We start from the raw sequence: 25261 nt of genomic DNA, 5'->3' as shown, positions 1-25261 counted from the left end.
TTTCATCGTCATCTATTTGCTCTTTTAAACTAGACTGCAATCATCCTTAATTTCACCAGAATATTTTGTGTCCTATTTTTCTGCAGCTTCCAGTGCGTCTTGGTTTATAACACATTCTACTACTGATGTCCTTGTTCATCTCCCAAGTTGTATTTTGGCAAACCTTGAGAATAATATTTTGACTTGGTATCTGCAGCAATATGGTTCCTGGGAAGGAGGAACTACAATTTCAATAAATGTTGAATGAATACTTTATATGCAAATAATAACCAAGGGCCTCATACTACAAACTACTTTTAAAAGTGGTTTAAAATGTTGAAACATATTTGAAAAAAATATAAACAGCAGGTATTTCAACAACAATAACAAAACATTAATTCTGGTTCAGTCTTATATAAAGTCCCTGAGAAAGAAAGGTATTATAAACTACATAAAGACAATAGTGCATCCTTAATAAGCACTTAAACTGTGCCAGTTACTGTGATAAGTTTTTGGCTATTAAAAATATTTCCATTATGACTGTTCCCGTGTAGTTTAATACAACCTACCTAACTGTGAGTTAAATTCTCTCATCTAGCCCTATTTTATAATACATGGAAACTGAGGACTAGAGAAATCAGGTGACCCCAAAGATCACATAATAATGGGCAGTGGTGTCAGGGTTTTAATCCATGATTCCTGACTCTGGAGCCTCTACTCTTTCTTAATGCTGCTACACTTGGACTTCTTAGCATTTAGGTGATGCTTCAAGGTTACTTAATGTGACTAATGATAAATAAGCCTGTCTCCCAGCAAAGAGGTGGAAACATTATGGATGGACCAGAAAGCACACTTTCTCAAAATCTATCAAATTGTGAAGACACTGAACTATGACAGGTTCTATATGCAAACTGTGTCCAAATATCTGTACATCATTGATACTATGTAAGGTTTCCTTCCATATGCTTTCCATAAACTATTTTACCTTTAGAAAGAAATATCTTTTCTAAAATAAGTCTTGGCTTTCTTTTAATATTAATGTTTTCCCCCCTTCGGGACTGAAAGCCTAAATGCTTAACAAAACCATCACTTTCAGTATAGCCAGAAAAACAAGGCCACATTTATAGTTTACATTTATACTTTTGAGATAAAGAGATCCAAAAGAGACAGTCCTCAAGCCATTTAGAAGTTCCATGGGTACAGAAAAAGTGGATCAAAAACAGGAAAACATGGGTACCATGAACAATCAAATTGGCTTAAATGTTCCTTTACCTGAGTTCATTGGTCTCAGCAGAGACCAATTATTGTTACAACTCTCAGAAGCCACCTTGAGGATTCCTAATTGGCAATGTGAAAGGGTTCCAGAACTTGGGAGAAAAACCATACTTCATGAAGAATAATGGCAGTGAGCACTAGGAATATGGATAAATCTGTAGCAAGAATAACTAGGGTCTTTATGGCCATTCCATAAAGATTCCTGCATGTACAATAAATGCCACACTAATATATCAGGTATGGTTTTAAAAAGAAGTGGAACACAAGAACTTTGTCTTGTTTTATTAACACACAGATATCTTAGTAACATGTTTCAACGATGTGCATTTTGGTCCTTGCACTTCAGAAGGCAGCCACCAATTCACACATGGAAAAAAAATGCAATAAATGGGCTATAGTAAGCACATATAAAGTAAACATTGGAGATACTGCAGATTTGGTTCCAGATCATCTCAATAAAGTCAGTATCGAAATAAAGTGAGGCACAATTTTTTGGTTTCCCAGTGCATATAAAAGTTTTATTTACATTATACTGAGTCTATTTAGAGTCTAAAAAAAAATGTACATACCTTAATATTAAGAAATTGTTAAAAAATGCTAATGATCATCTGAGTCTTCAGTGAATTATCTTTTTGCTCATGAAGGGTCTTGATGTTGATGGCTGCTGATTGATCAGGGTGCTGGCTGCTGCAGGTTGGGATGACTGATAATTTCTTAAAATAAGACAACTGAGTTCCCTGCATTGATTGATTCTTCCTTTCACAAAAGATTTCCCTGTAGCATGCAATGCTGTTTGATAGCATTTTACCCACAGCAGAACTTCTTTCAAAATCCTTTCAAACCTTGCTACTATTTTATCAACTAAGTTATATAATATTCTAAATCCTTTGTTGTCACTTTAACAATGTTCATAGCATCATAAGGAGTAGATTCCATCTTAAGAAGTCGCTTTCTTTGCTCATTTGTAAGAGGTAACACCTCCTCAGTTTTATCATGGGATGATTGCAGTAATTTAATCATATCTTCAGGCTCCACTTATACATTGAAAATCTGTTGTCTAGTGTAGTGACCTTCATCAATTAGTTTGATCTTCTGGATAATTTGCTGCAGCTTCCACATTAGTCTTTGATGCTTTACCTTGCACTTTTATGCTATGGAAACAAATTCTTTCCTTAAACTTCATGAACTAAACTTTGTTAGCTTTAAACTTTTCTTCTTCAGCTTCTTCACCTCTCAGCCTTCACAGAACTGAAGAGATTTAGGGCCTTGCTCTGGATTTGGCTTTAAAGGGAATGGTGATGCTGGTTTGATCAAGACTACTAAAACTTTCTATCAGCAATAATGACTTGCCTTTTTATCAATCATGTGTTCCTGGGGTAGCACTTTCAATTTCCCTGAAAAACTTTTCCTTTGCATTCACAACCTGGCAGTTCACCTCAAGAGATCAAGCTTTTTGCCAGTCTCAGCTTTGGACATGCCTTCCTCACTAAGCTTAATCATTTCTAGCTTTTGATTTAAAGTGAGAGGTATTCGACTCTTCTTTTCACTTAGAGGTCATTGTGGGGTTATGAACTGGCTTAATTTCAACAGTGTTGCATCTTGGAGAGTAGGGAAGCCCAAGAAGGAACAAAATAAGAGTACATGGGTGGAACAGCAGAACACCCAACATTGTTGGTTGTTTTATATGGGTGCGTTTCATAATACCCCCAAAATAACTACAATAGGAGCATCAAAGATCATTTATCATACGCACACAAAAGAAAAAAATCATTGATCACAGGTCATCATAACATATTAAAGAAAATGAAAAAGCTCAAAACATTTTGAGAATTACCAAAATGTAACAAAGTAATCACCGTTGGAAAAATGGCGCCAACAGTACTGATCTACGTGGCGTTGCCACAAACCTTCAATTTGTTTAAAAATAAAATATAAAACAAAACAAAACGAAAAAACCCACAATATTTCCGAAACGAAATAAAAGGAAGTATGCCCGTTAAGCAGCTCCAAGTCTTCCAACCTGCACGGGGTTCACAAGGAATCACTGAAAAGTACTCATTACCGTCTAAATGTTGGGTAGTGAAGGCCAAACAGCAGACGCCATTAATGGAGGTCATCCAACCTTCAAAGGTTGGGGTCCTACCACACTCCTGAGTCAGGGGTCACACGACCCTCGCGAACTCAGAGACACAGGGACTCCCAAAATGGCGGCTGCGCCTCGGTCCAACCCCGGAGCCCGCCCTGCGGAAGAACGTCACGTCACCAGGGCCATGACGCTCTAGCGTGGGGGCGCGGCCCAGGTGAAAGTTCAGAGGTGTATCCGTAGTCCCGTACCCCTAATGCAGGCGCCCTGGTCCAGAGAGGGACCAGAGTACCAGCGACTCCCACGGCTCCGGGCCAGGCATACGTGGAGCCAGGCCTGGAAAGGAGGAAGCGCGTTTCTTCCCCTCTCTACCTCGCTTAGCCCGCCTCGGCACCGAGCAGGCTGGGGCGAGCCGGCCCCGCTCCTGAGTGCGCGCACGCGCACGCGCGCGTACTGCTCCTTTCGGGCCCCCGCCGGAGTTGATGTTAGCCATGGAAACCGGGAGCGGCCGGGGAGGCATCTCTGGGATCCTGTTGTGGGACCGCTGCAGCTTCCCTGTCTCCGCCTTCGTACCGCAGCCAGCTTCCAGGTGGGAGTGCTCACCCGGGTTTACCAGCGGAAATGCAGACCCCAGGCTGCCTTCGCGCCGCCTCTTCCCTCGGGTGATTCGAGGTATGTTTGATCCCAGACACCCACACCTGGCATCTTCGCTGCCTTAGTTTCCAAGCCTGTGCACCGCCACGATGTCTTCCAGCTTTTATTACACAAGAAACAGGGTTTTTTTGTCCTTTGTTATAAAACCTTCAAGTACGATTATTGTGCCTTTTAAGACATAATTTAACTGTTTGGGACCTCTATTGTCTAGGTCTAGATTTCGTAAATAAAGAGCTGCCTATTAGTTACAACTGCTGTAGAAAATATCAGTGAACTACTTCGTTTTCCTTTATAAGGACTTGAAATATGTGTCACATCCCATACAATTCACCCACTTAGAGTGTACAATTTTTAATATATTTACAGAATTGTGCAGTCATTACTACAGTTTTAGAACATTTTCCTTAACCCGGAAAGAAGCCTTTATCGTTTAGCAGTCACCTACCTCCGTTATCCTTACCCCCATGAGCCCGAGGCAACCACCAATCTATTTTTCTGTCTCTAGATTTGTTTATTCTGAATATTTCACATAAATGGAACTTTACAGTATGTGTTCTTTTGTGACTGACTTCTTTGAGCATAATGCTTTCAGAGTTCACCCATGTTGTAGCATGTATGAATACTGCATTTCTGTTTATAATTTATTAATATTCCATTGTGTGGCAGTGCCCTATTTTATTTATCCACTTAGGGTTTGATGGACAGTTTGTTTCCATTTTTTGGCTATTAAAAATATTTCTGTTGTGACTGTTCCTGTGTAAATTTTTGTGTAGGCATATGTTTTCATTTCTCTTGGGTGTAATACCTGGAGGTGGAATAACTGGGTCATGTGGTATATCTGTGTTCAGACTTTTTAGGAACTGCCCAGCTTATTCTAAAGGGCTGCACTATTTTACATTCCCACCAGATGTGTTTCAGTGTTTTAATTTCTCCATAACCGATACTTGTTATTGTGTGTCTTTTTTTTTATTTTTTTTTATTTTAGCCAGTCAAGGGGATTTGAAATTGGTATATCATGATGGTTTTGATTTGTTATTTCCTCAGTGATTAATGTTATTATGTTTTCTCTCCTGGATTTATTGGTATTTGTGTATCATCTTTGGAGAAATATGTATTTAGATCCTGGGGTTTTTTTTTTTGGGGGGGGGGTGTTTTTGTGCTAAGGATCAAACTCAGGGCCTCATGCATGCTGTACAGGCATTCTACCACCACTGAACCATGTCCCCAGTCCCCCTTTGTTCATTAAAAAAGGGGGGGTTGTTTTTTCATTATTGTGAGAATTCTTTATATATTGTAGGTACAAGTCTCTTACCATGTATATGACTTGCAAAAATTTTCTTTTTTGCGGTACTGGGGATCGAACTCAGGGCCTTTTGCAAGGCAAGCACTCTACCAGCTGAGCTATCTCCCCAGCCCTAAAAATTTTCTATAGATTGTTTTCACTTTCTTGATGACAAGGACCTTTTCTTTTAAATTCTACTTGTCTTATGCTCTTATGCTAGCTTAGCTATCAAACACTTCCCATTTTGACATTTTTATAGATTTTTCTCAGACCCACCTTTCCTTCAAGAACCCATTCTAGCCTCAAAATAAAATTCTCTTTCATTTGGCAATGGCTTGATATGATTCAAAAACTCACTCTGGCACCAACTGATACTATATCTTGGTTAAGTCACTTGCAGTCACTGGTTCTCAGTCATCTTTCTGTAAAATTTATCTCTAGTCTAATTTCATGCTCGTGGTCAACTTCACTCAAATGATGCTTGATTTTGAAAGAATGGCTTGTCAACTCAATTGAATTTATAATGGGTAAGTTGTGTGGTGCAGGAAGGGTAGTTTGGGATAGGAACAGTGGTGTTGCCTGACCCCATGTATATTTATAATTCTTCCATATGGTTTTCAGCTATTTCCTAACTATTTTAGTTTTTCATGAGTAATGGAATTCTCTTAATTCATATCCTGGTGTACACCAGGAAAGGGAAAACTTAGAACCAACTAAAACTTAATGATTCCTTTTGTGAGGCATTCCTAATACCTGCAGTGGATCCATTGAACTACTCATCCCTCCTTTACAGTCATAGTTCTCTATAGACCAATTCCAATGGACTAACAGAAAGCTCTTAAATTCAAAGACCCTCTGAAAGTATTGAATTTTACAAATCTCATAATGTATATCCGAAAAGATCTAATACACTTGTTCCTTCTTAAGACTTTCTTTCCAGATGTTAAGATATATTCTCCTTTCCTTAGTGGACGAAGGAGAGTGCTAACCACACAATTTGTGAACCAGAGCATGAAATATATATTTCATGTTTGAGCACCAAATGTTTTTACAAAGACTTCAAGAATCTATCTGTAAGCTGGACATGGCAGCACATGCCTATAATCCAGCTTCTTGGGAGGCTGAGAAGGGAGAATCACAAGTTGAGGCCAGCCTAGTGAGTGAACTTAGTGAGATCCTGTCTCAAAATAAAGAATAAAAAGGGCCAGGGATGTAGCTCAGTGGTAGAGTGGGCTCAGCCCCCAGGATTGGTAATTTAAAAAAAAAAAAGAAATCTTTTCATGAGTTGGCCGGCTTTCAGTTAAGATCCCATAGATTATTTTTAGAATTATAATGGTAGCTATCATTCTATCTCTGTATTCCTTATAGGATCCTCAACAGGTAGAACTTGACTATTAAAAAAACAAAAAAAACCACCTATATTTGCATACTTTTTAGAACTGCTCTGGTAGTAACAAATGATTTTTATTCAGAGCAACTGAGAAGTAATGCTTTTTGAATACTGAAATGTAGGCCAGTTTGTTTCTTCACACATGAAGTTTTCTGTTTTCAAAATTTAGTAAATTCAGTGATGCTTAGAACAGTAAAATTTTAGTAAGTTTCCTTTCAAAGTTTGTAAAATACATTTTAGGAGCATGGATGACTTCGTTCTATTCCTAGAATAATATAGTAGATTTTTTTAAATAAACCTTGTTAAAATCAGACAACCATTGATGCCATTTTTATCCCTTAAGCTTTCTTTTTACAGTTTTATTTTTCATGTCATGAGCCATTTTTCACTTGAACATGCTAAAGGTAGCAGCCATGTAAGTGCATCTCTTCATCTAGGATTCATCATCAGTCTATCAATTCATCAATCTATCAAAGTTCATCTTCCTGTCTCATGGATCTTCTGTAGAAAAATGATATAAAAATGTTAACCACCATCCACATGAGTGTGACCTTACTTACCTTATGACTTGAACATAACAATGTTATCAGAATAATGAGCCTGATATCACTGCAGAAGATAAGCTCATACAGAGGGAATGGAGGCAGTATTTTCATTCTCTGAGCTTGAACCTTAGATCACTAAGGTTCTATGTGGGCCTGTGGTTGTTATTTTGTGAATCCTTGCAGGACTGTCATGTGAGTGAAAGGTGTCACTTGTTCTGTGCAGAACCAAAAAACAGTGACTTTAAGACGGATGTTTACAGTTTTCAAAAACTTTCTATTACTATAACAAAGAGGTGCCTTTAAGGTATTAATTCTTAAAGCTGACCCCAAATCCTTTAATGGTGCCATAAAACTCTTTTCAGACCTGATAATGGTTTGGTAGAACTTGTGGAAAGACTATTTTAAACTGACTGAAAGAAAAGATAGTTTAAAATGACTAATTTTTCTTTCTAGCCCTACATATGCTCAACTGAAGTAATACTTTTCTAGTTGATCTTGTGTCAGGCAACTTTTTCAGAATAAGCAGATAAGTAAGTTAAATTGAAGAGTACCCATGGTACTTGAAACTTCGATTGTTGTGGCCCTTAATGAAAATAGTCTATGCTAAAGTCTACACTAAAGGATGTACGAGTCCTATTATTATTCCATGCTTCCCAGTTCTGATAGATTTTGGAAACTGATAACAGAAAGACTAAAAAAGGAAGCATGGCTAATAGAAATAATAATCCACTCTGGTACCTTTTAATTTCCAGTTTATTATTCTTCCTACTACCTATTGAGCTGCCAATGACCTTATGGATTTTTATTGAAATACTACTTACTTTAGCAGGACTTAACTTTTTAAATTATTGGATATGCTAAATTTACTGTAATTGTTAAGTGATGTGATTAACAGGTTTTCTATATTCCACTTCTATTTCCATTTTGATTCAAGGGAATTATGGAGAATCTTTATTTTACTCATTAAAGGCTGGAAAACTAACCCTCAGGCTAAATCTGTCCCATAGCTTATCTGGATAAATATGGTGAAGTTTTATTGCAACAACCACTCATACCCATTGATGTGTAATGTTATATACAGCTACTTTTTTTTGCTGGCTGCTGCAACAAAATAGAGTCATTATAACAGAGATCATATGGTCCACAAAGCTTAAAATATTTACTATCTGACCATTGGGAAAAAAAATTAAACTACTCTTATAATAAAAGAAAAAGTTAAAAACAACAAAAACTCACAAGGAAGTGATGAAAATACTGGCAGATTTTGTTTAACTTTCCTTTGACCTCAGAATCTTGAATATGAGTTCAAATCTAATTCTACATATTAAAGTTCTTCATATATTAATACAGACTATTGTTTTTTAAAAGTAAAAAATAACTTAGCATATTTATTTTTTTAAAAAACAACTTTGTGCCAAGGCTCAGATAATGGGAAGGAGCCTGCGGACTGAAGGTATAAACCCTGTTCTTAAAGGAACTAAGAAGGTGGAATAGAAATATGGGGTGATTTCCACTGTAGGTTTTGAGTATGGTACTTTCAAATAGTGATTTTTTTTTTTTTTTCTTTTTCATAGCGACTTCTGGTTACAGAAGAGGATGTGATTTTCAGACTAATCCTGCATGAGAAGGATGAGTCCAGATGTACCTCTCCTGAATGATTACAAACAGGACTTCTTTCTGAAGCGCTTTCCACAGACTGTTCTTGGAGGCCCTCGACTCAAATTAGGCTTTTGTGCTCCTCCTTACGTATATGTTAATCAAATTATCCTTTTTCTGATGCCATGGGTTTTGGGTGGAGTAGGAACACTTTTGTACCAATTGAGCATCCTGAAAGACTATTATACAGCATCACTTTCAGGTGGACTAATGCTTTTCACTGCATTTGTCATCCAGTTCACAAGTTTATATGCCAAAAACAAATCAGTGACAGTACAAAGAATGCTAGTCACAGATATCTTAGCAGAGGAAGATGAGCATGAATTTACAAGCTGCGCTGGTGCTGAGACTGTCAAATTTCTAATTCCTGGCAAGAAATATGTAGCCAATATAGTTTTTCATTCTGTTCTTGCTGGGCTAGTATGTGCTCTCGGAACATGGTATCTGCTTCCTGACAGAATAACCTCACTGTATGGCAGTACAGGAGGCACTGCTCCTCTGTTTGTCTTTGGATGGATAACACTATGTATTGGAGAATATTCATTAATTGTGAATACAGCTGCAGAGACTGCAACTTTCCAAACTCAGGATACTTATGAAATCACTCCTCTTATGAGACCCATTTATATTTTTTTCTTTGTTTCTGTGGATCTTGCAGACAGGTAAAAACCTACCAAATATTTTGTAACTTACTTTGTTTCTATGTATACTTGGTAAGAGAGCTTTTGCTAGTATTTAAAAAAAAAAAAAAAAAAAAAAGATTCTGGATTAAAAATCAAGCCCAAATCATGAGCAATAGGTTGTTTTTATGATTAATCTTTTAGGACTCATCAATGTAAAACATTTATGCTAAAAAGTAATAATTAAATCTTATTAAAAGGGAAAAATGCCCTTTTCAAGAAAAGTAAACGATTTTTCAATACTGTGTTTCACTTTTAAAGAAAGAACATTGAGAATCTATAACTGGGCCAAAACCTATAAAAAGAAAAAAAAAAAAAAAGGAACTTTTTTGTGAGGAAAGAGAAGGAATAATTTAAAAGTAATATACATAAATATTATGTAGTCGAATGAATTCAAGATGACTATAGAACTTCTAATTTTATTATATAGAAGGAATATTAATTTGTAAATGAATTTGTTATAAAAGAAAAATAGAAACTTTTAAAACACGAGTATTTACAAAATTGTTTGATAACAGCTTTTGCTTTCCTTTGCTAAACCTGACTTTTCTTTCTCTTCTCTATAGATTGCAGATTTCTCTTTCCCAGGTTAGTGTCCAGGTAGAAATGTACAGGCATATTATGGACTTGATATTTGTATTCCCTTAGAATTGAATCCCACAATTCCCTCACAAATTGAATCCCAAACCCCAATATGATATTATTTGGAGATACAGCCTTGGGGAGATAATTAGAAGATGGGGCCCTGGACGGGATTACTACTCTTTTAGGAGACATAGAAGACTTTGATCTCTTGGTGTGAGGACAGCAAGAAGAGGGTGAACTGTAGGCCAGGAAAACTCTCACCAGAATCTTACCCTACTAAAACTCTAATCTTAGACTTCCAGTATCCAGAACTAAGAAAATAAGTTTCTGGTGTTTAAACTACTTAGTCTGGTATCACCCTAAGATTTGGGTACTAAGAAGTAGCATGGCCCTATAACAAATATCTAAAAATGTAGAAGTGGCTTTGAAATTGGGTAACAGGTACAGACTGGAAGTGTTTGGGCATGCGGGCTAGAAATAAAAGTGTTAGAGGTAACTGATAAAGTTTCAGATGAAAATGAGTAACATGTTATTGAAACTGGAAAAATGGTAATCCTTGTGATTAAGTAGCAAAGAACTTGTCTGCACAGTGTTGTAGCTTTTGCAAGTGATGAAATTGGATATTTAGGTAAGGAGATTTCAAAGCAAAGTATTGAAGGAGCAGCTTGCTTGCCTCTGACTGCTTATAGTAAAATGCAAAAGGAGACAGAATTGAAGAGGGAATTGTTAAGCAAAACGCAGAACCAGAACCTGAAGATTAGGAAAATTCTCAGCCTATCCATATATTGGAAAACATAAAAAAGCATATTCTGATGAGAACACCAAGGTGTGGCTGGATTATTACTTAATGAAGAGTTTATGGGGACTTGGGCTGTGGTTTGGTGGCAGAGCACCTGCCTAGCATGTGTGAGGCGCTGGGTTTGATCCTTAGCACCACATAAAAATAAAGGCATTATGTGAGTAGAAACACTGCCAGTTCAAATTAAAGGAGATCAAGAAAGGACAAAATGAAGAAGCCTGTTGAACTTCTTGGATCTTACAAGACAGTGATAGAACTATTCAACTGCAATCTGGCAGCAGTGACACATGCCTGAAATTCCCAGAAGCTGAAGCAGAAGGGTCATAAGTTTCAAGGTCAGCCTCAGCAACATGGCGTGGACCTCAGCAATGTAGTGAGAACCTGTCTCAAAATAAAAAAAATATAAAGGGCTGGAGGTATAACTCAGTGGTAAAGCACCCTGGGTTTGATCCCCAGTACCAAAAAAATAAAAGATCTAGTCAGCTGCAAATGTGCATTTTTCTACAGGAAAAGAGAAAAAGTATGCTCAAGGTAATTCAGAGGTCATTAAGGTTGTACCTCAGTTTCATCAGGCCACTTGACCTCTGACTAAAAGCCTTGAAGGCAGGATCACTCTTCAGAGTCACAGGAGAAGGACCCCTGTGTAGAGCTGTGGGGGTGATACTTCTACTCCAGCAGCCCAGAGGACAGAGTATGGAACTAAAGAAAATCATTCTCAAGCCTTAAGGTCTAATGGAATTGGCCTTGCTAGGTTTAGACTTCCTTGGAACCTATCACCCCTTCCTTTTTTATTTCTCCCTTTTGGAGTATATGGAATGTTTTTTCCTATTCCTGTATCACCATTGTATTTTGGAAATACATTACTTGTCTAGATTCACAGGTGATTTAGATGAGACTTTAAAGTTAATGCTGGAATCAGTTAAGACTTTGGGGGCCATTAGAACAATATGAATGTATTTTGCATGGGAGAAGGTTATGAATTTGGGAGTGAGTACACCAGACAGGGATGGAAAAGTTTGCACCAAATCGTCTTCTCAAAATTCTTATATTGAAGCTGTAACCCTCAATGTGATGTTAACTAGAGATGGAGCCTTTGGGAATTAATTAGGTCATGAAGGTGGAGTCCTACCTAGTCTCATGGTATTAATTCCATTATAAGAAGAGACACCAGAGAACTTGCTCTCTCAGGAACCAGGAAAAGGCCCCTCACCAGAATCTGACCATGCTAGCACTCTGATCTTGGACTTTCAGCCTCCAAAACTGAGAAAGTTAATTCCTGATGTTTAAGCCACCCCTGTATGGTATTTTGTTAATGCGACCTAAGCTAAGACAAGACTTTTAAAAATATTTAGTTTGTACACTGAACTGATGTTCTGTAGAGGCAGTTCACTACTCCCTGAATCTGAATCTCTTCTAATTGTGCTGTGTTTATGGATCACAGGACAATATATGTAGTTCTTCATTTAATCAAATATGAAAGGGGAGAGTTAGTCAATATAAAATTTGCCTTTAATTGACTTTTTAGTATCATTTACTAACTATAAGGTAATTATAATTAAGTGCTTAATTTTGGAGAGTTAGTAGAGATTGTTTTGTGTGTGTATGTGCGTTTTTGTTGTTTTTGTTTTTTTTGTTTTTGGTACTAAGGATTTAGCCCAGGGATATTTTACAACTAACCTACATCCTCAGCATTTTTAATTTTTATTTTGAGAGGATCTTGCTACGTTAATGAGGGTGACCTGGAACTTGTGATCCTCCTCTCTTAGCCTCTAGAATCATTGGGATTACAGGTATTTGCCACCGTATCCACCTTAGCAATGATATTGAGTGTGTGTATGCATGGGACCTTCTTTGCAAGGGTACAGAATTAAGTTTATAAGATTGTGATGATTATTTTCAGAATACAGATTTTTAAGTTACTATCAGCCATTTCTGAAATCATGAATTACTTACCTATTATAGTACATCTTTGTATTTAAATAGGTGTCCTAAGTTCTTTAATTTTATTTTTAAAAAATCACAGACTAAATTTTTAATTTGGTTACCTTGACTTCTGTACTAATTTCTAAAAGTGCATAAAAGGATTTTATATATTGTTTTACTGTTTAAAGTTTGATGATCATAAAGGGTTTTTTTTTATGACTTAAAAACAAAAACCAAAGGGAATCTCCATATCTATTTTTAAAGAAGAAAGTGGTTTATGTAATGAAATTAACTCTCATTTCATTTTTAGAAAAGTTTAACTTGGAATAACAAAATAATAAAGAATTAATGATCTTTGTACAGTAGGTTTGATGGTATAGCTGAATGATGCGTGAAATGCATGCATTCTTAAAATCTGGACAGTTGTCAGAAATATATAATTGTTCCTTAATTCTGTTTCAGAAGAAGTGAAAGAAAGGTGAAGAGATGTACTTCTATAATGTAATTTTTTTTCTTTACCCTTTCTTTACCTAATACAGTTGCTTGACAGTTTTAAATTACTGTGCATTTTTGTTTTATCAAAGACAAATATTTAATTTATAGTGCTTTTGCTCAGGAATTATTTGAAAGAATGATGTAGTTTACATCCTCCTAACCACTTTATAGGACACTTTTTGCATAGCATGTGGATCTTAGTGAGCTTTCAGAATACAAAGTATTTAGTAGTTTTTAAGTTCAAAACAACAATTTTTTCTTCAAGGCTGAGATTTTTTTACCCCAGAAAATTAATATTAATTAACATCATCAGAAACATTAGATTCAAAGGTTTTTTTCATATAAAAGAATTAACCACAATTATCAATTTGAGTCTGAGTCTTATATGTATATTTAGTTACTTCAATTATGTATCCTTGTTCATAATATTCATATGTAAAAGTACTGTGCCATTGCATATTATTTAAGAACAAAAGATTTAGAGGTAGAATCTAATTTTGGTAAAAATTTCCTGAGTATACATTAGTTATACACAAATTACCCTATCCTTGAGTGTGTTCACAAGATGATTATTTTCTTGGGAAAAATGTGCTGTACAGATCTGCATGTTTTCTTGACCTTCCTGTGGACTATCTGGTTTGGTTGGTTGGTTGTAGAGTTTTCAGAATGAAACAAATTTTATTTTAAAATTATACTACAGAAAGTATTATCTTCATTTCACATTGTTAATAATGTATTCATTAATTCTCTGCTTATAATACATTGTGAGACAGTATTTTAGGTGGTGTAGGTCCTAGTATCTCTGTGAGCAAACATGTTATACCATTATTATGTTGTAGTTGTTATACATTTGCTTCTGGGCTGTTATCATATACCTAAGTTGTTATCTGTTGTAATAGTTTTCTCTCTCCTTACCTAGCAGCTGAGACATTCAAGTACAATCATAAGTTTTGAGCTATAGTTTTCTGTTTATAAAGTCTTTAGTATTCCATAAGTACCCTGACTTTGTTGGTATCTAGACACAGTGTTTAGTTAACCTTATTCCAGAAAATTAGCAATATGTTGACATTGTTTATTTTCCTATGCTTTAAATTTTTATTAAAATTTTCTGAAACAATTTAATAATGTTATATTTTCACTGGAAATGCTATACCAAGTATCAGTTTCTACACTTATAGAGGCAGCCCATACTTTGTGAAAAGACTATGTCATATGATTTGATGTTCTCAAAGCCATTTTTCCTTATAAAAAATAGAACACTATCATAAATGCCAATTAAGTTCCCAGGTTAACTCACAGTGATATAGTCATGACCATGTTGCTGATTATTGATATTAACTATACTGCAAGCTACTAATGTATGAATGTTAGTAAGGCTTTTGCTTTCCCAAAGTTACCTGCAATTTTATATTGTAAAATATTAAATTCTATAGAGAATCATTGATAAAATTTCAGCCAGTGTAGTTTAGATTTAGGGGAAATTTTTGCTTCTTCTGGCCTTGGTCGTTCAGTTTTACAAATCCCTACATTCAGTTTTATTACTATTCAGTGATGACTTTTAATTTCTTCTTCCTTCCTTTGCACATTTGAATCCATACGTGGATTTCATCATATTTTTGAACACTTCCTGCATGGTTTGTAACACAAGGTTAGTAGATTATATCTTCCTACTAAGAGTTAGCAAAGTATGTGCTAAGCTTGTACACAATTGAATAGGGATAATTACTGGTTTAGAGAAGGGACAGTGTGTCATAGTATATATGGGTCATTTGTTAAGTTGGGACTGGAATCTTTCTGTGTTTTTTATGTGGGAGAAGGGTGTGTGGTGGTATTTTTCTGGAAAGATCCTCTGCTATATCTTATTTTTATATGATCTAAATGTTTTCTTTTTCTTGTAGATTTGTAGAAAACATACCAGTTCTAGAACAAATGAATCAGATTTTACACGTCTTATTTATATTTTTACCCTTTCTGTGGGCACTTGGGACTCTGCCCCCACCTGATGCACTTTTCTTATGGGCAATGGAACAGATTTTAGAGTTTGGCCTTGGAGGTTCATCTATGTCAACCCACCTACGGTAATTTTTTTTTTACATTAATGTTATATGTATTTTCCTTAACATTTTTCTTTTCAAGTAAATCTGTTTTCTTTTTTCCCTCTGCAGGTTATTAGTAATGTTCATCATTTCTACTGGAACAGCTATAATATCATATTGCATTCCCAGCACTATTGGTGTAGTTCTTTTCATGACTGGACTTGGGTTATTACTGAGTCTTAACCTAAGTGACATAAGTTTTGTTTTCAAACACAGTATAATGAAATACAGAGAAGGAAACAAATCTGAAGCTTTACCCAGTGGTTCAGAAAAACAATTTATGTGGAAGGAATGCCTTTTGTATGTCATTGTACTAGTCTTGGCTCTCCTGGAAACTAGTTTGCTACATCAATTTGCTGGTTTCTCACAGATTTCTAAAAGCAGTTCCCAGGATATTGTTGGCTATATCTTGATGATATTACTTATAATATCGTGGATACTTAAAGAAATTCAAAGTATCTATATCTTCGGAATTTTCCGAAACCCTTTTTATCCAAAGGATGTACAAACTCTGACTGTATTCTTAGAGAAACAAAGCAAGCTCCTGAAGATTGGCGTTGTCAGACGGATATTGCTAACTTTAGGTAGGAGGAAAAAATCTACTAACCTTGTGTTACAAACAATCTGTAGGAAGTGTTCAAAAATATGATGGAATACCCATATTTGTGTATTATACTGTATAAGTGTTCTTTGTTTTGCTTTTTGTTTATTAGGTTTTTAAATTAATTGCTTAAGTGTACTTTTAAAATTCATATTTGCCAAAACAAAATATGGTAGAAGAGGTAACTTTACCTTAATTATAAACTTCTCTTTTTGTTTGCTTTGTTTAAGTGTCACCTTTTGCTATGATAGCATTTCTTTCATTGGATAGTTCCTTACAAGAGCTCCACTCTCTCTCTGTCTCCATTGGATTCACAAGAGCTTTTAGAATGGTAATCCTAATATGCACTTAAAAGTATTTTCCTTTTGCTAAGCTCATAATTTTATTTAACCATTTGCTAAAATTATCAGATTCTATTCAGTAAAAGTAGATAATTTGCATACTGCAGGTATGGCAGAATACAGAAAATGCTTTATTGGAGACAGCTATTGTATCAGCAGTACATTTGTTGATCTCTAATTCAGATTTATGGTGGAATAGAAGCCTAGATACAGGAATCAGACTGTTACTGGTAAGTATATTTTTAACAGTTTTATTGAGATATATTTCACATATTAAATTTATCTACTCATAGTTTATTGTTGAGTGGCATATATTCAGAGTTTTATACTCATTGCCATAATCTGAGAACATTTTCAACATCTCAAAAAGAAACTTCATATACATTAATGGTCATCATTCCCCATTCCCATTCTCTGTCCCATCACCCATACCCATTCCAGCCCCATGGACCTACCTTTTTTTTTCTTTTTTTTCTTGTGGTATTAGAGATCAAACCCAGGGCCTTCCTTGTACATGTTAGTTAAGTGCTCTACCTCTGCAGTACATCTCCAGTTCTGCTCATCTACTTTTTGTCTCTATAGATTTGACTCTTTGGAAATATTTCACCTGAATGAAATTATGGAATATGTAGTCATTTGCATCTGGTTCTTTTCATTTATATGTTTTTGGGTTCATTGTTATAGCATGTATTAGTACGTAATTCTTTTTTATTGCCAAATAATATTACATTGTATAGAAAGACTACAGTGGTTTGATTCACTGATAGGGTGATGGATATTTAGGTTTCCTCTCTTGACTGTTAATATTGCTACAAACATTTGTGTACATGTTTTAGTATGGATGTCTATTTCCTTGGTTATGTATATCTAGGCTGGAATTTCTGGTGATATAGTAATTCCATATTTAACACTTCAAGGTACTGCAAATGATTTTCAAAGTGGCTTTACCATGTTACATTCCCATTAACAGTATGTGAGGATTCCAATTTCTCTATATTCTTACTAGCACTTGTTATTATCTGACTTTTTCATTATAGCCAAACTCATGTGCAAACTCCCATCATGTGATTTTGATTTGCATTTCTCTGATCACTAACAATGCATCTTTTCATGTATTCACTGGCCATTTGTACATGTTTTTTGGAGAAATGTCTAAATCCTTTGTCAATTTTTATTTGGATTATCTTTTTATTGTTGAATTACAAGAGTTCTTCATATAGTCAATGCAAATCCCTTGATAGATATACAAAATAATACACAAAAATTTTCGCCTTTAGCTTTTTTCATTTTCTTGATAATTTCCTTTGAAGCACAGTTTTTACTTTTAATGAAGTTTATTTTTTTCTTAAAGTTTTTAATTTTAATGAAGTTTATTTTTCCCACTTACTCCAAAGTTATGAAGATTTACTATGTTTTCTTCTAAGTGTTTATAGTTTTTAACTTTTACATGGGGATCTGTGATCTAATTTGAGTTACTTTTTGCATATGATATAAGGTAGGGCTCCATATTTATTCTTTGGCATGTGGATGTACATTTGTCCTAGCACTGTTTATTGAAAATACTATTCTGCACCTACTGACTTTGCTTCACATTCTTGTCAGAAGTCAAATTAGGGTGTATTTGTAGAGTATTCTGAGTTGTTATCCATTTATCTAGATATCTAGCATTATGCCAGTACAACACCGTCTTCATTATAGTAGCTTTGTAGTATATTAGATTTTGAAGTTGGAAAGTATGAGTCTACCAATTTTGTCTATCTTTTTCAGGATTGTCTTTATTATTCTGAGACTGTTACATTACCATATAAATATTAATTTCATTTTGTCAATTTATTTTAAAAAAAAAAACCTTTGGAACTTTGATAGGAAATACCGTAAGTTTCTAGATCAATTTGAGGAATACTACTATCTTAGAAATATTAATTCTTCAACCCATAAACATGAGATACTCCTGTTCCATGAGATGAAGATGCATTTATTTAGAACTTTTAATTTATTTTAATAATTTTTTATAGTTTTCAGTATGCAAATCTTAATACTTCTTTTATTCAGTTTATTCTTAAGTATTTTATTCTTTTTGATGATAATGGAAATAAAATTGTCTTAATTTTGTGTTTTGACTTATTTGCTGCTGGGCTATAGAATACAAAGTTGATTTTTTATATTAATCTTCTATCCTGAAATTGCATTTAACCAATGAAAATTTGTTCTAATAAAATTTGTTCTAATAAAATATTAGTGAATTCTTAGGATATTCCACATATAAGATGAGGTCATCTGCAAATAGAGACTGTGTTAACTTCTTCTTTTCTGACTTAGATGCCTTTTATTTCTTTTTCTTCTTACTTGCAATGACTAGGACTCCAATTTAATGTTGAATAGAAGGGGTGAGAGTGGACATTTCATTTCAGTCTTTCTCCATTAAGTATATCATCTTTTACCGTTAAGTATGATAACTAAAGATTTTCATAGGTATTCTTCATTTGGTTGAAGAAGTTCCCTTTAATTGCTAAGTGTTTTTTGTCATGCAGTATGTTAGATTTTATCAAATGCTTTCTCTGTGTCTCATGTGGTTTTGGTCATTTAATCTATATATATATGATATAGTACATTGATTGATTTTTAGTTTTAAAATCAGTCTTAAATTCCTGAAATAAATGTCCTGTATAATTCATTTCATATGTTGCAAAATTCAGTGTGCTAGTATTTTGTCTGTCATTTCTATTCATAAGATATATGTGTGTGGGTTCTCTTTCCTTGTAATGATGTTGTCTAGTTTAAATATCAATTAAATGAGGTAGGAAGATTCCATACTCTTCTATGGAATACTTTCTGGAAAAGTTGATGAAGTATTTATACTGATTATTCCTATGTATTTTGTAGTAGTCAGGATATATCTTAAATATTTTATAGTATGTAATATTTTATAGTATTGAAGCCCTCTGAGCCTCATATTTTCTCTGTGGATGGTTTTAAAATCACTAATTTTTTTACTTGTTTTCAGTCTATTCAGATTTTTAAAAATTTATTAATTGAGCAAATTTCATATGAATTATCTAATTTGTTAGCCTATAGTTGTTCACCTTTATAGTGTGGGTAGTATCATGTCAATTTTCTTTAGTCTTGGTACTGGAGATTGAACCCAGGGGTGCTTTGACACTAAGCTCCACTCCAGCCCTTTTAATTTTTAATTTTGAGACAGGGTCTCAATAAGTGGCATAGGACTTTGCTAATTTGCTGAGGCTGGACTCATACTTGAAATCCTCCTGTCTCAGCCTCCCAAGTTCTTGGGATTACAGGTATGCACCACTGCAACTGACTAGTCTTACCTTTTTTTTAAAAAAAAAAGCCCAAACTTAAAAATGTAGTCTCATTTGTTCATTTTGATACTGTAGAAAATTATAACAAATAATCACATATAAGGACTATTTCCATAAAAATACTAGGAGCAATAATAAAATTATTATGTTGTTTTCCTTATGTAATTCTAAAAATTCATGAAAAGGTCTTTGAGAATAAATAAAAATAATTTTTATGTCTCTGCAGGTTGGTATCGTGCGTGATCGTCTGATTCAGTTCATCTCTAAATTGCAGTTTGCTGCAACTGTACTTGTGGCATCTTGGACGGAGAAGAAGCAGCGTCGAAAAACAACTACTACTTTATGTATTCTCAATATTGTCTTCTCTCCATTTGTGATGGTCATCATCGTTTTTTCTACACTACTCTCTTCTCCCTTACTCCCCCTCTTTACACTGCCTGTGTTCTTGGTGGGGTTCCCCCGACCTATTCAGGTTTGGCCAGGAGCAGTAGGCACCACAGCTTGTGTTTGTGCAGATACGGTCTTCTACTCCCAGATGGTCCCCAGTTTGACTGCTGCATTGCAGACTGCAATGGCATCTGGAAGTTTAGGTAAGTAAATAGGTTGTGCTTAAGAAAACCTCAGTAGGGCTGGGGAGATAGCTCAGCTGGTAGAGTGCTTGCCTCCCAAGCACAAGGCCCTGAGTTCGATCCCCAGTACCGCAAAAAAAAAAAAAAAAGAGAGAAGAAAACCTCAATAGTGTATTTAAAGTACAAAAAAAAAAAAAAAAGCAGCCCAGGCAGAAAGACTAAATATGAAATAAGAAATGTATGTCTTCTTCCTTATTTGAAGGTAAATAAGGTTATAAAACAATTTCTTCGGAAATTTTTCAAGGTAATTTGATCATTTTTTTAAAAAACATTTTCTTAAATAAATTCAGATTACAGGCCCTCCATTGTAATGTGGAAACACTTTTCCCTCAGTATTTCCATGAATTTATAATTAGTTTATGTCAAGTAGATGCTCTAGCTTAGATCCATAAAGAGTGAAAACTACCTGGTCATGTAACCCTTCTCTGCCTAGTATATTCCAGTATCAATACTCTTGAAAACAAAAGAGGTAGAATGGTTCCCAGATGCCAGCCAAGACTCAAGCTGGAAGCAGACCTTCAAAGAATAGCAGTCAGTCCTGCTGCACCAACTCTTCTGCATAATATGTTGTACGAGTACTTTCACAAAGATGATTTCCATGGCATTACTTGTGAAAAATTACAAACATCTGAAATGTTAATCAACAATGAAATGAATACTCAAATTCAGTTATATTCATATGCTGAAGTCTTGATAGCAGTTATATTGAATTAATTTGGGAGCTGTTTACATTCAACATGAGAAAAATCTCAAAGATACGATGTTGAGAGAAAAACTAAGTTTTAAATATCTCTAGGCTGGGGATGTAGCTCAGTGGTAGAGCACTTGCCTAGCATGTGTGAGACCCTAGGTTCAGTTCCCAGTGTGACAAACAAAACAAAAATAAAATTATTTGTGCATTGTAAATTGATGTGACTCATGTAAACAAAATCACAGACTTGTTATATGTTTTTATGCATGTATATAAGAATTGTCCAAGATCTTTTAAGGCAATGTGAAATTGCCTTTCCTAGTATTCTTAACATGTATTTAATATTTTATACAAGTTTCTAATCTGTTGTTTTTCTGGAAAATATATTCTTTAATTTTTATGTATTACCACATATACATTTTCTCTTCCATACTTCTATAGAGCTCATTTCAATGCCTCCTGATATACAATGAATAGTTATTTCTATTCTTGACTTAATGAAAAGGTAGAAATTGTGAATCAATTCTAGGTACGTTATTAATTTTGAAGATTCATATGGCAAAACCAAAAAAACTTGAAATAATTTTTTTTTTTTTTTTTCCTAATTTGTTTTAGGTCTCCTCTTACCTGGGTCTCATTACTTGGGCCGTTTCCAGGATCGTTTAATATGGATAATGATTCTAGAACGTGGCTATACTTACTGCTGTGTTAACATTAAGGTCAATGTGCATTGTTGAAACTTCTCTAATAGTTTTTATAGTATATGTGTAAAATTTTACCTATTGTTCACACATCAAACAATAACTCAAATTGAAAGAAGAATGTCTTAATTACCTATGAAAACACCTAGTGGTTTTTTTTAAGGCATATTTCAATAAGCACATATTGTTAGCTGCCTAGTGTTGGTTTTAGAATAGAACATGAAAACAAATAAACCTACTTCCTTTTCTTCCAGTCCTGCTTCTTTTATCCATGTCTAACCGATGATCTCAAAAATGTGAATTGATAATATTTTTAAGTCATATAAGCATTCTCAGTTTAATAAAAACCATCTTCTGACCCAACAGTTCCTACCTGCTACAGACTATTTCTCTATTTCCTTTAAGAGCAAAATACTATATTAGATTTGCTTATTATCATATCTCCAATTTCATTTTTTTCCATTTTATCTCTTATTTCATAGGTTAGCCCCAGTTTATATGATGGTTCTTTTTCTTTCTTTGACATCTTCACATCAGAATGTCCCAGAGCCCAGCAGTCATTTGTAACAACGCTATCCTTGTTGTTGAAGCCAAAAGTAATGGAGTCATGTTTTCCACTTCCATATCCCACTCTAACAAGAAGTTTTGTTCACTCCACCTTTAAACCATATCCTGTATCTCATCACTTTTCACAACCAGCTCTCAGCTACCTTCATCTCTTTCCCAGATAATTGCAGTAGCCTCTTAACTGCTCTCCCTGCTTCTAGTGTGCCTCCTACAGCTTAGTTAGCCAATAGGATCTTTAAACCTAAGTCGAATTTTGTCACTTCTCCACTTAAAGCCCTATAGTAGAACTCTTCTTCCATTCAAGGTAAAAGCCAAGGCCCTAAATGGGCTCCCAAGTCCCTGTTTGTATTCAATGCAGTTATTTGCCTGATTTCTAGTGGAGTTTTCTTTAATTTATTTTAAAATAGTGGCGTCATTATTTTTACTGTCTCCATCCATCAAAAAGTTCATATTAAGATAAAGATCTTGAGTTAAATAATTTTTTTGCCTTTTTCCCATATTTTTATGATAAGAAACTATAGGCATTTACAAGATTAGTTGCTATTCTCTATGTAATAAATGATCATAAACTCAAGTACTTTTTATTTCCTCTTTAGGGGTTAGAATTGCAAGAAACATCATGTCATACTGCTGAAGCTCAAAGAGTTGATGAAGTTTTTGATAGTGCTTTTGAGCCTGAAGAATATACAAAAGTATGTTCCCTTAATGAACACTTTGGAAATGTCTTGACACCCTGTACTGTTTTGCCTGTGAAACTGTATTCCGATGCCAGGAATGTCCTATCTGGCATAATTGATTCCCATGAAAACTTAAAAGAATTTAAAGGTGACCTTGTTAAAGTACTTGTGTGGATACTCATTCAGTACTGTGCTAAAAGGCCCAGCATGCAAGAGAATATTCACAATTGTGAAAGTAAAAGGGAAACACCTCTAGTGATCCTGCCGGCTTCAAATACTTCACCACATACAAAATCCCCTGAAGACACTGATAGTTTAAATTCAGAAACGTTTGATGACTGGTCTGATGATAATATTTTTGATGATGAGCCAAGTATCAAAAAAAAAGAAGAAAAACCGCAGTTGAAAGATTTTGAAGGTACAAATTTGCCTATTCCAGGATCAGTAGACTCACAGCGGGTTGGTGATCATTCTACAGGCACAGTTGCTGAAAACAGTCTTTACAAAGCAGTTATGTTGGGATACCCTGCTGTTGACAAAGGGAAACAGGAAGACATGGCATGTGTCCCTCTCATGGACTTCACTTGTTCCCATTCTCACTTACTGAGCTTACCTGAAGAATGGAGATCTAACTTGATGCCTAATTCCACAATGAAAGAGCTGAGTTCATTATTTCCAGAAGACTGGTACCTATTTGTTTTAAGGCAGTTGAAATGTTTCCACTCAGAAGAAAAGGCCTCAACTCTACTGGAAGAAATTGCAAAGGATAAAGTTTTAAAAGACTTTTATGTTCAGACAGTAATGACTTGTTATTTTAGTTTAATTGGAATAGACAATGTGGTTCCTAGTCCTGGTCATATTTTAAGAGTTTTCAATGGTGTTTTGCCCTGGTCTGGTGCCTTGGATTGGCTCACAGAAAAAACAGAGCTGTTCCACCTGGCTTTGAAAGCATTCAGGTAACTTATTTTGATTATATAGAAGGTGTGACATTGGCTGAAAACAGCATTTTGTTTGTAATCATCTAGAAGAAGATTTCTTGACTTCTGTTTTTTTCAAGACCACTTTTGTAAAAAATGTTTAGTATGTATTGTGATCATATCAGCAGTACACTTTAATTTCTACTTCCTTTGCTTTTTTAATGCAAAGGACCTGTTTTTCATATGACTTACTGAATTTCTTCACTTTAACTGCATCATTTCTCCTTTTTTATCTGAAATATGGATAATTTCAGTTCAAAGTCTTAAAAATATTAATTTGGGCAAATCTATTTCCTCTGCAGTTCATTTTAAAATATTCTAAAACTATTTGGTTTTCCATTCTTTTTAGGTATACTCTGAAATTAATGGTTGATAAAGCAAGTTTAGGTCCAATAGAAGACTTTAAAGAGCTGGCCAACTGCCTTGACGAATATGAAAGTGACTGGTACATTGGTTTAGTATCAGATGAAAAATGGAAGGAAGCAATTTTACAAGAAAAGCCATGCTTGTTTTCTCTGGGATATGATCCTAATATGGTAAGGTTAAAAATGTTCTTAAATCAGTTATACGATATAGAACAAATGAAATTCTAGCTTTTGATACACACATGCATACACACACACACAAACACAAATCATAGTTTCAAGGCATTTTTAATTGTGATTTAACGATCCCAATAGTACAACCCTAGACTGCTTCAGAGACAAAAAAATAGCCATTGTATAACAATGAGCAGATGACATATCCAGGTACATGTAATGTACTATAGTATATTTGACAAAATAGATCAGATTCCTATTCCAGTTCAAGAGTAAGAATTATCACTTTGGTTTTGACTCCTCCTAGAAAAGAAATTAATTTGTAAATGGAAAATTATTTATTTTGCTGATATGCATACTTTATTTGAAATAGTTCCAGAGAATTTAGAAATACTCCATTAGGGGATTTTTTAAAGATTTAGTATTTGTGCTTATTGCATTTAAAGCACAAAATTACTCATTGTGCACAATATGAAAGATTCAATGTTACAAGTGTATTATAGATTCCAAGCCTGCCTTAGCATGTGAGGAATTCTGTAAGTGCTCTCCCCAGAAAAACTGACGGATAATAAACTTTTAAGTCTGAGAAATGATTCTAAGAGCATGAAGCAAATAAAGAACTTTAATTCGGAAAAATCTACTAAAACTCAAGAACTGCAAGATACCAGTATTTGAACAGTGACCCACTGCCTTCCCTCTTAGCAATACAGAAACTATTCAGACCAGTACAACCAGGAACACGGCCCTCTTTCCCCTCTGCTCCCACTTGGAGGATT

At 34.8% G+C, this 25261-nt stretch overlaps 1 protein-coding gene and 1 long non-coding RNA gene across 11 annotated transcripts in view; one reads left to right on the top strand and one right to left on the bottom strand.

The window, feature by feature from the left end:
- Positions 1-25261, bottom strand: part of LOC306653063 — a 287321-nt gene that overhangs the window by 101491 nt on the left and 160569 nt on the right. The gene's annotated exons all lie outside the window — the stretch shown is intronic.
- Positions 2124-25261, top strand: part of PCNX4 (pecanex 4) — a 59793-nt gene continuing 36655 nt past the window's right edge. For 6 of the 10 annotated variants that reach the window (XR_013761619.1, XR_013761620.1, XM_079125794.1 and 3 more), the window contains exons 1-11: positions 2124-4009; positions 8783-9526; positions 13314-13352; positions 15245-15424; positions 15512-16026; positions 16274-16374; positions 16492-16614; positions 19931-20294; positions 21640-21743; positions 22889-23925; positions 24296-24482. Coding sequence is in view for 8 of the 10 variants with exons in the window: in XM_079125794.1 (XP_078981920.1) it covers positions 8829-9526; positions 13314-13352; positions 15245-15424; positions 15512-16026; positions 16274-16374; positions 16492-16614; positions 19931-20294; positions 21640-21743; positions 22889-23925; positions 24296-24482 (3348 nt within the window). In the remaining 2 variants the exon portion in view is untranslated. The other 4 variants (XM_079125796.1, XM_079125797.1, XM_079125801.1 and 1 more) reach the window with 4 other exon arrangements.

The sequence above is a fragment of the Sciurus vulgaris genome (assembly GCF_902686455.1).
Source record: "Sciurus vulgaris genome assembly, chromosome: 2".
Lineage (NCBI taxonomy): Eukaryota > Metazoa > Chordata > Mammalia > Rodentia > Sciuridae > Sciurus > Sciurus vulgaris.
Note: the sequence above shows the minus strand (reverse complement) of the source record. Positions and strands in the feature narration are given on the sequence as shown.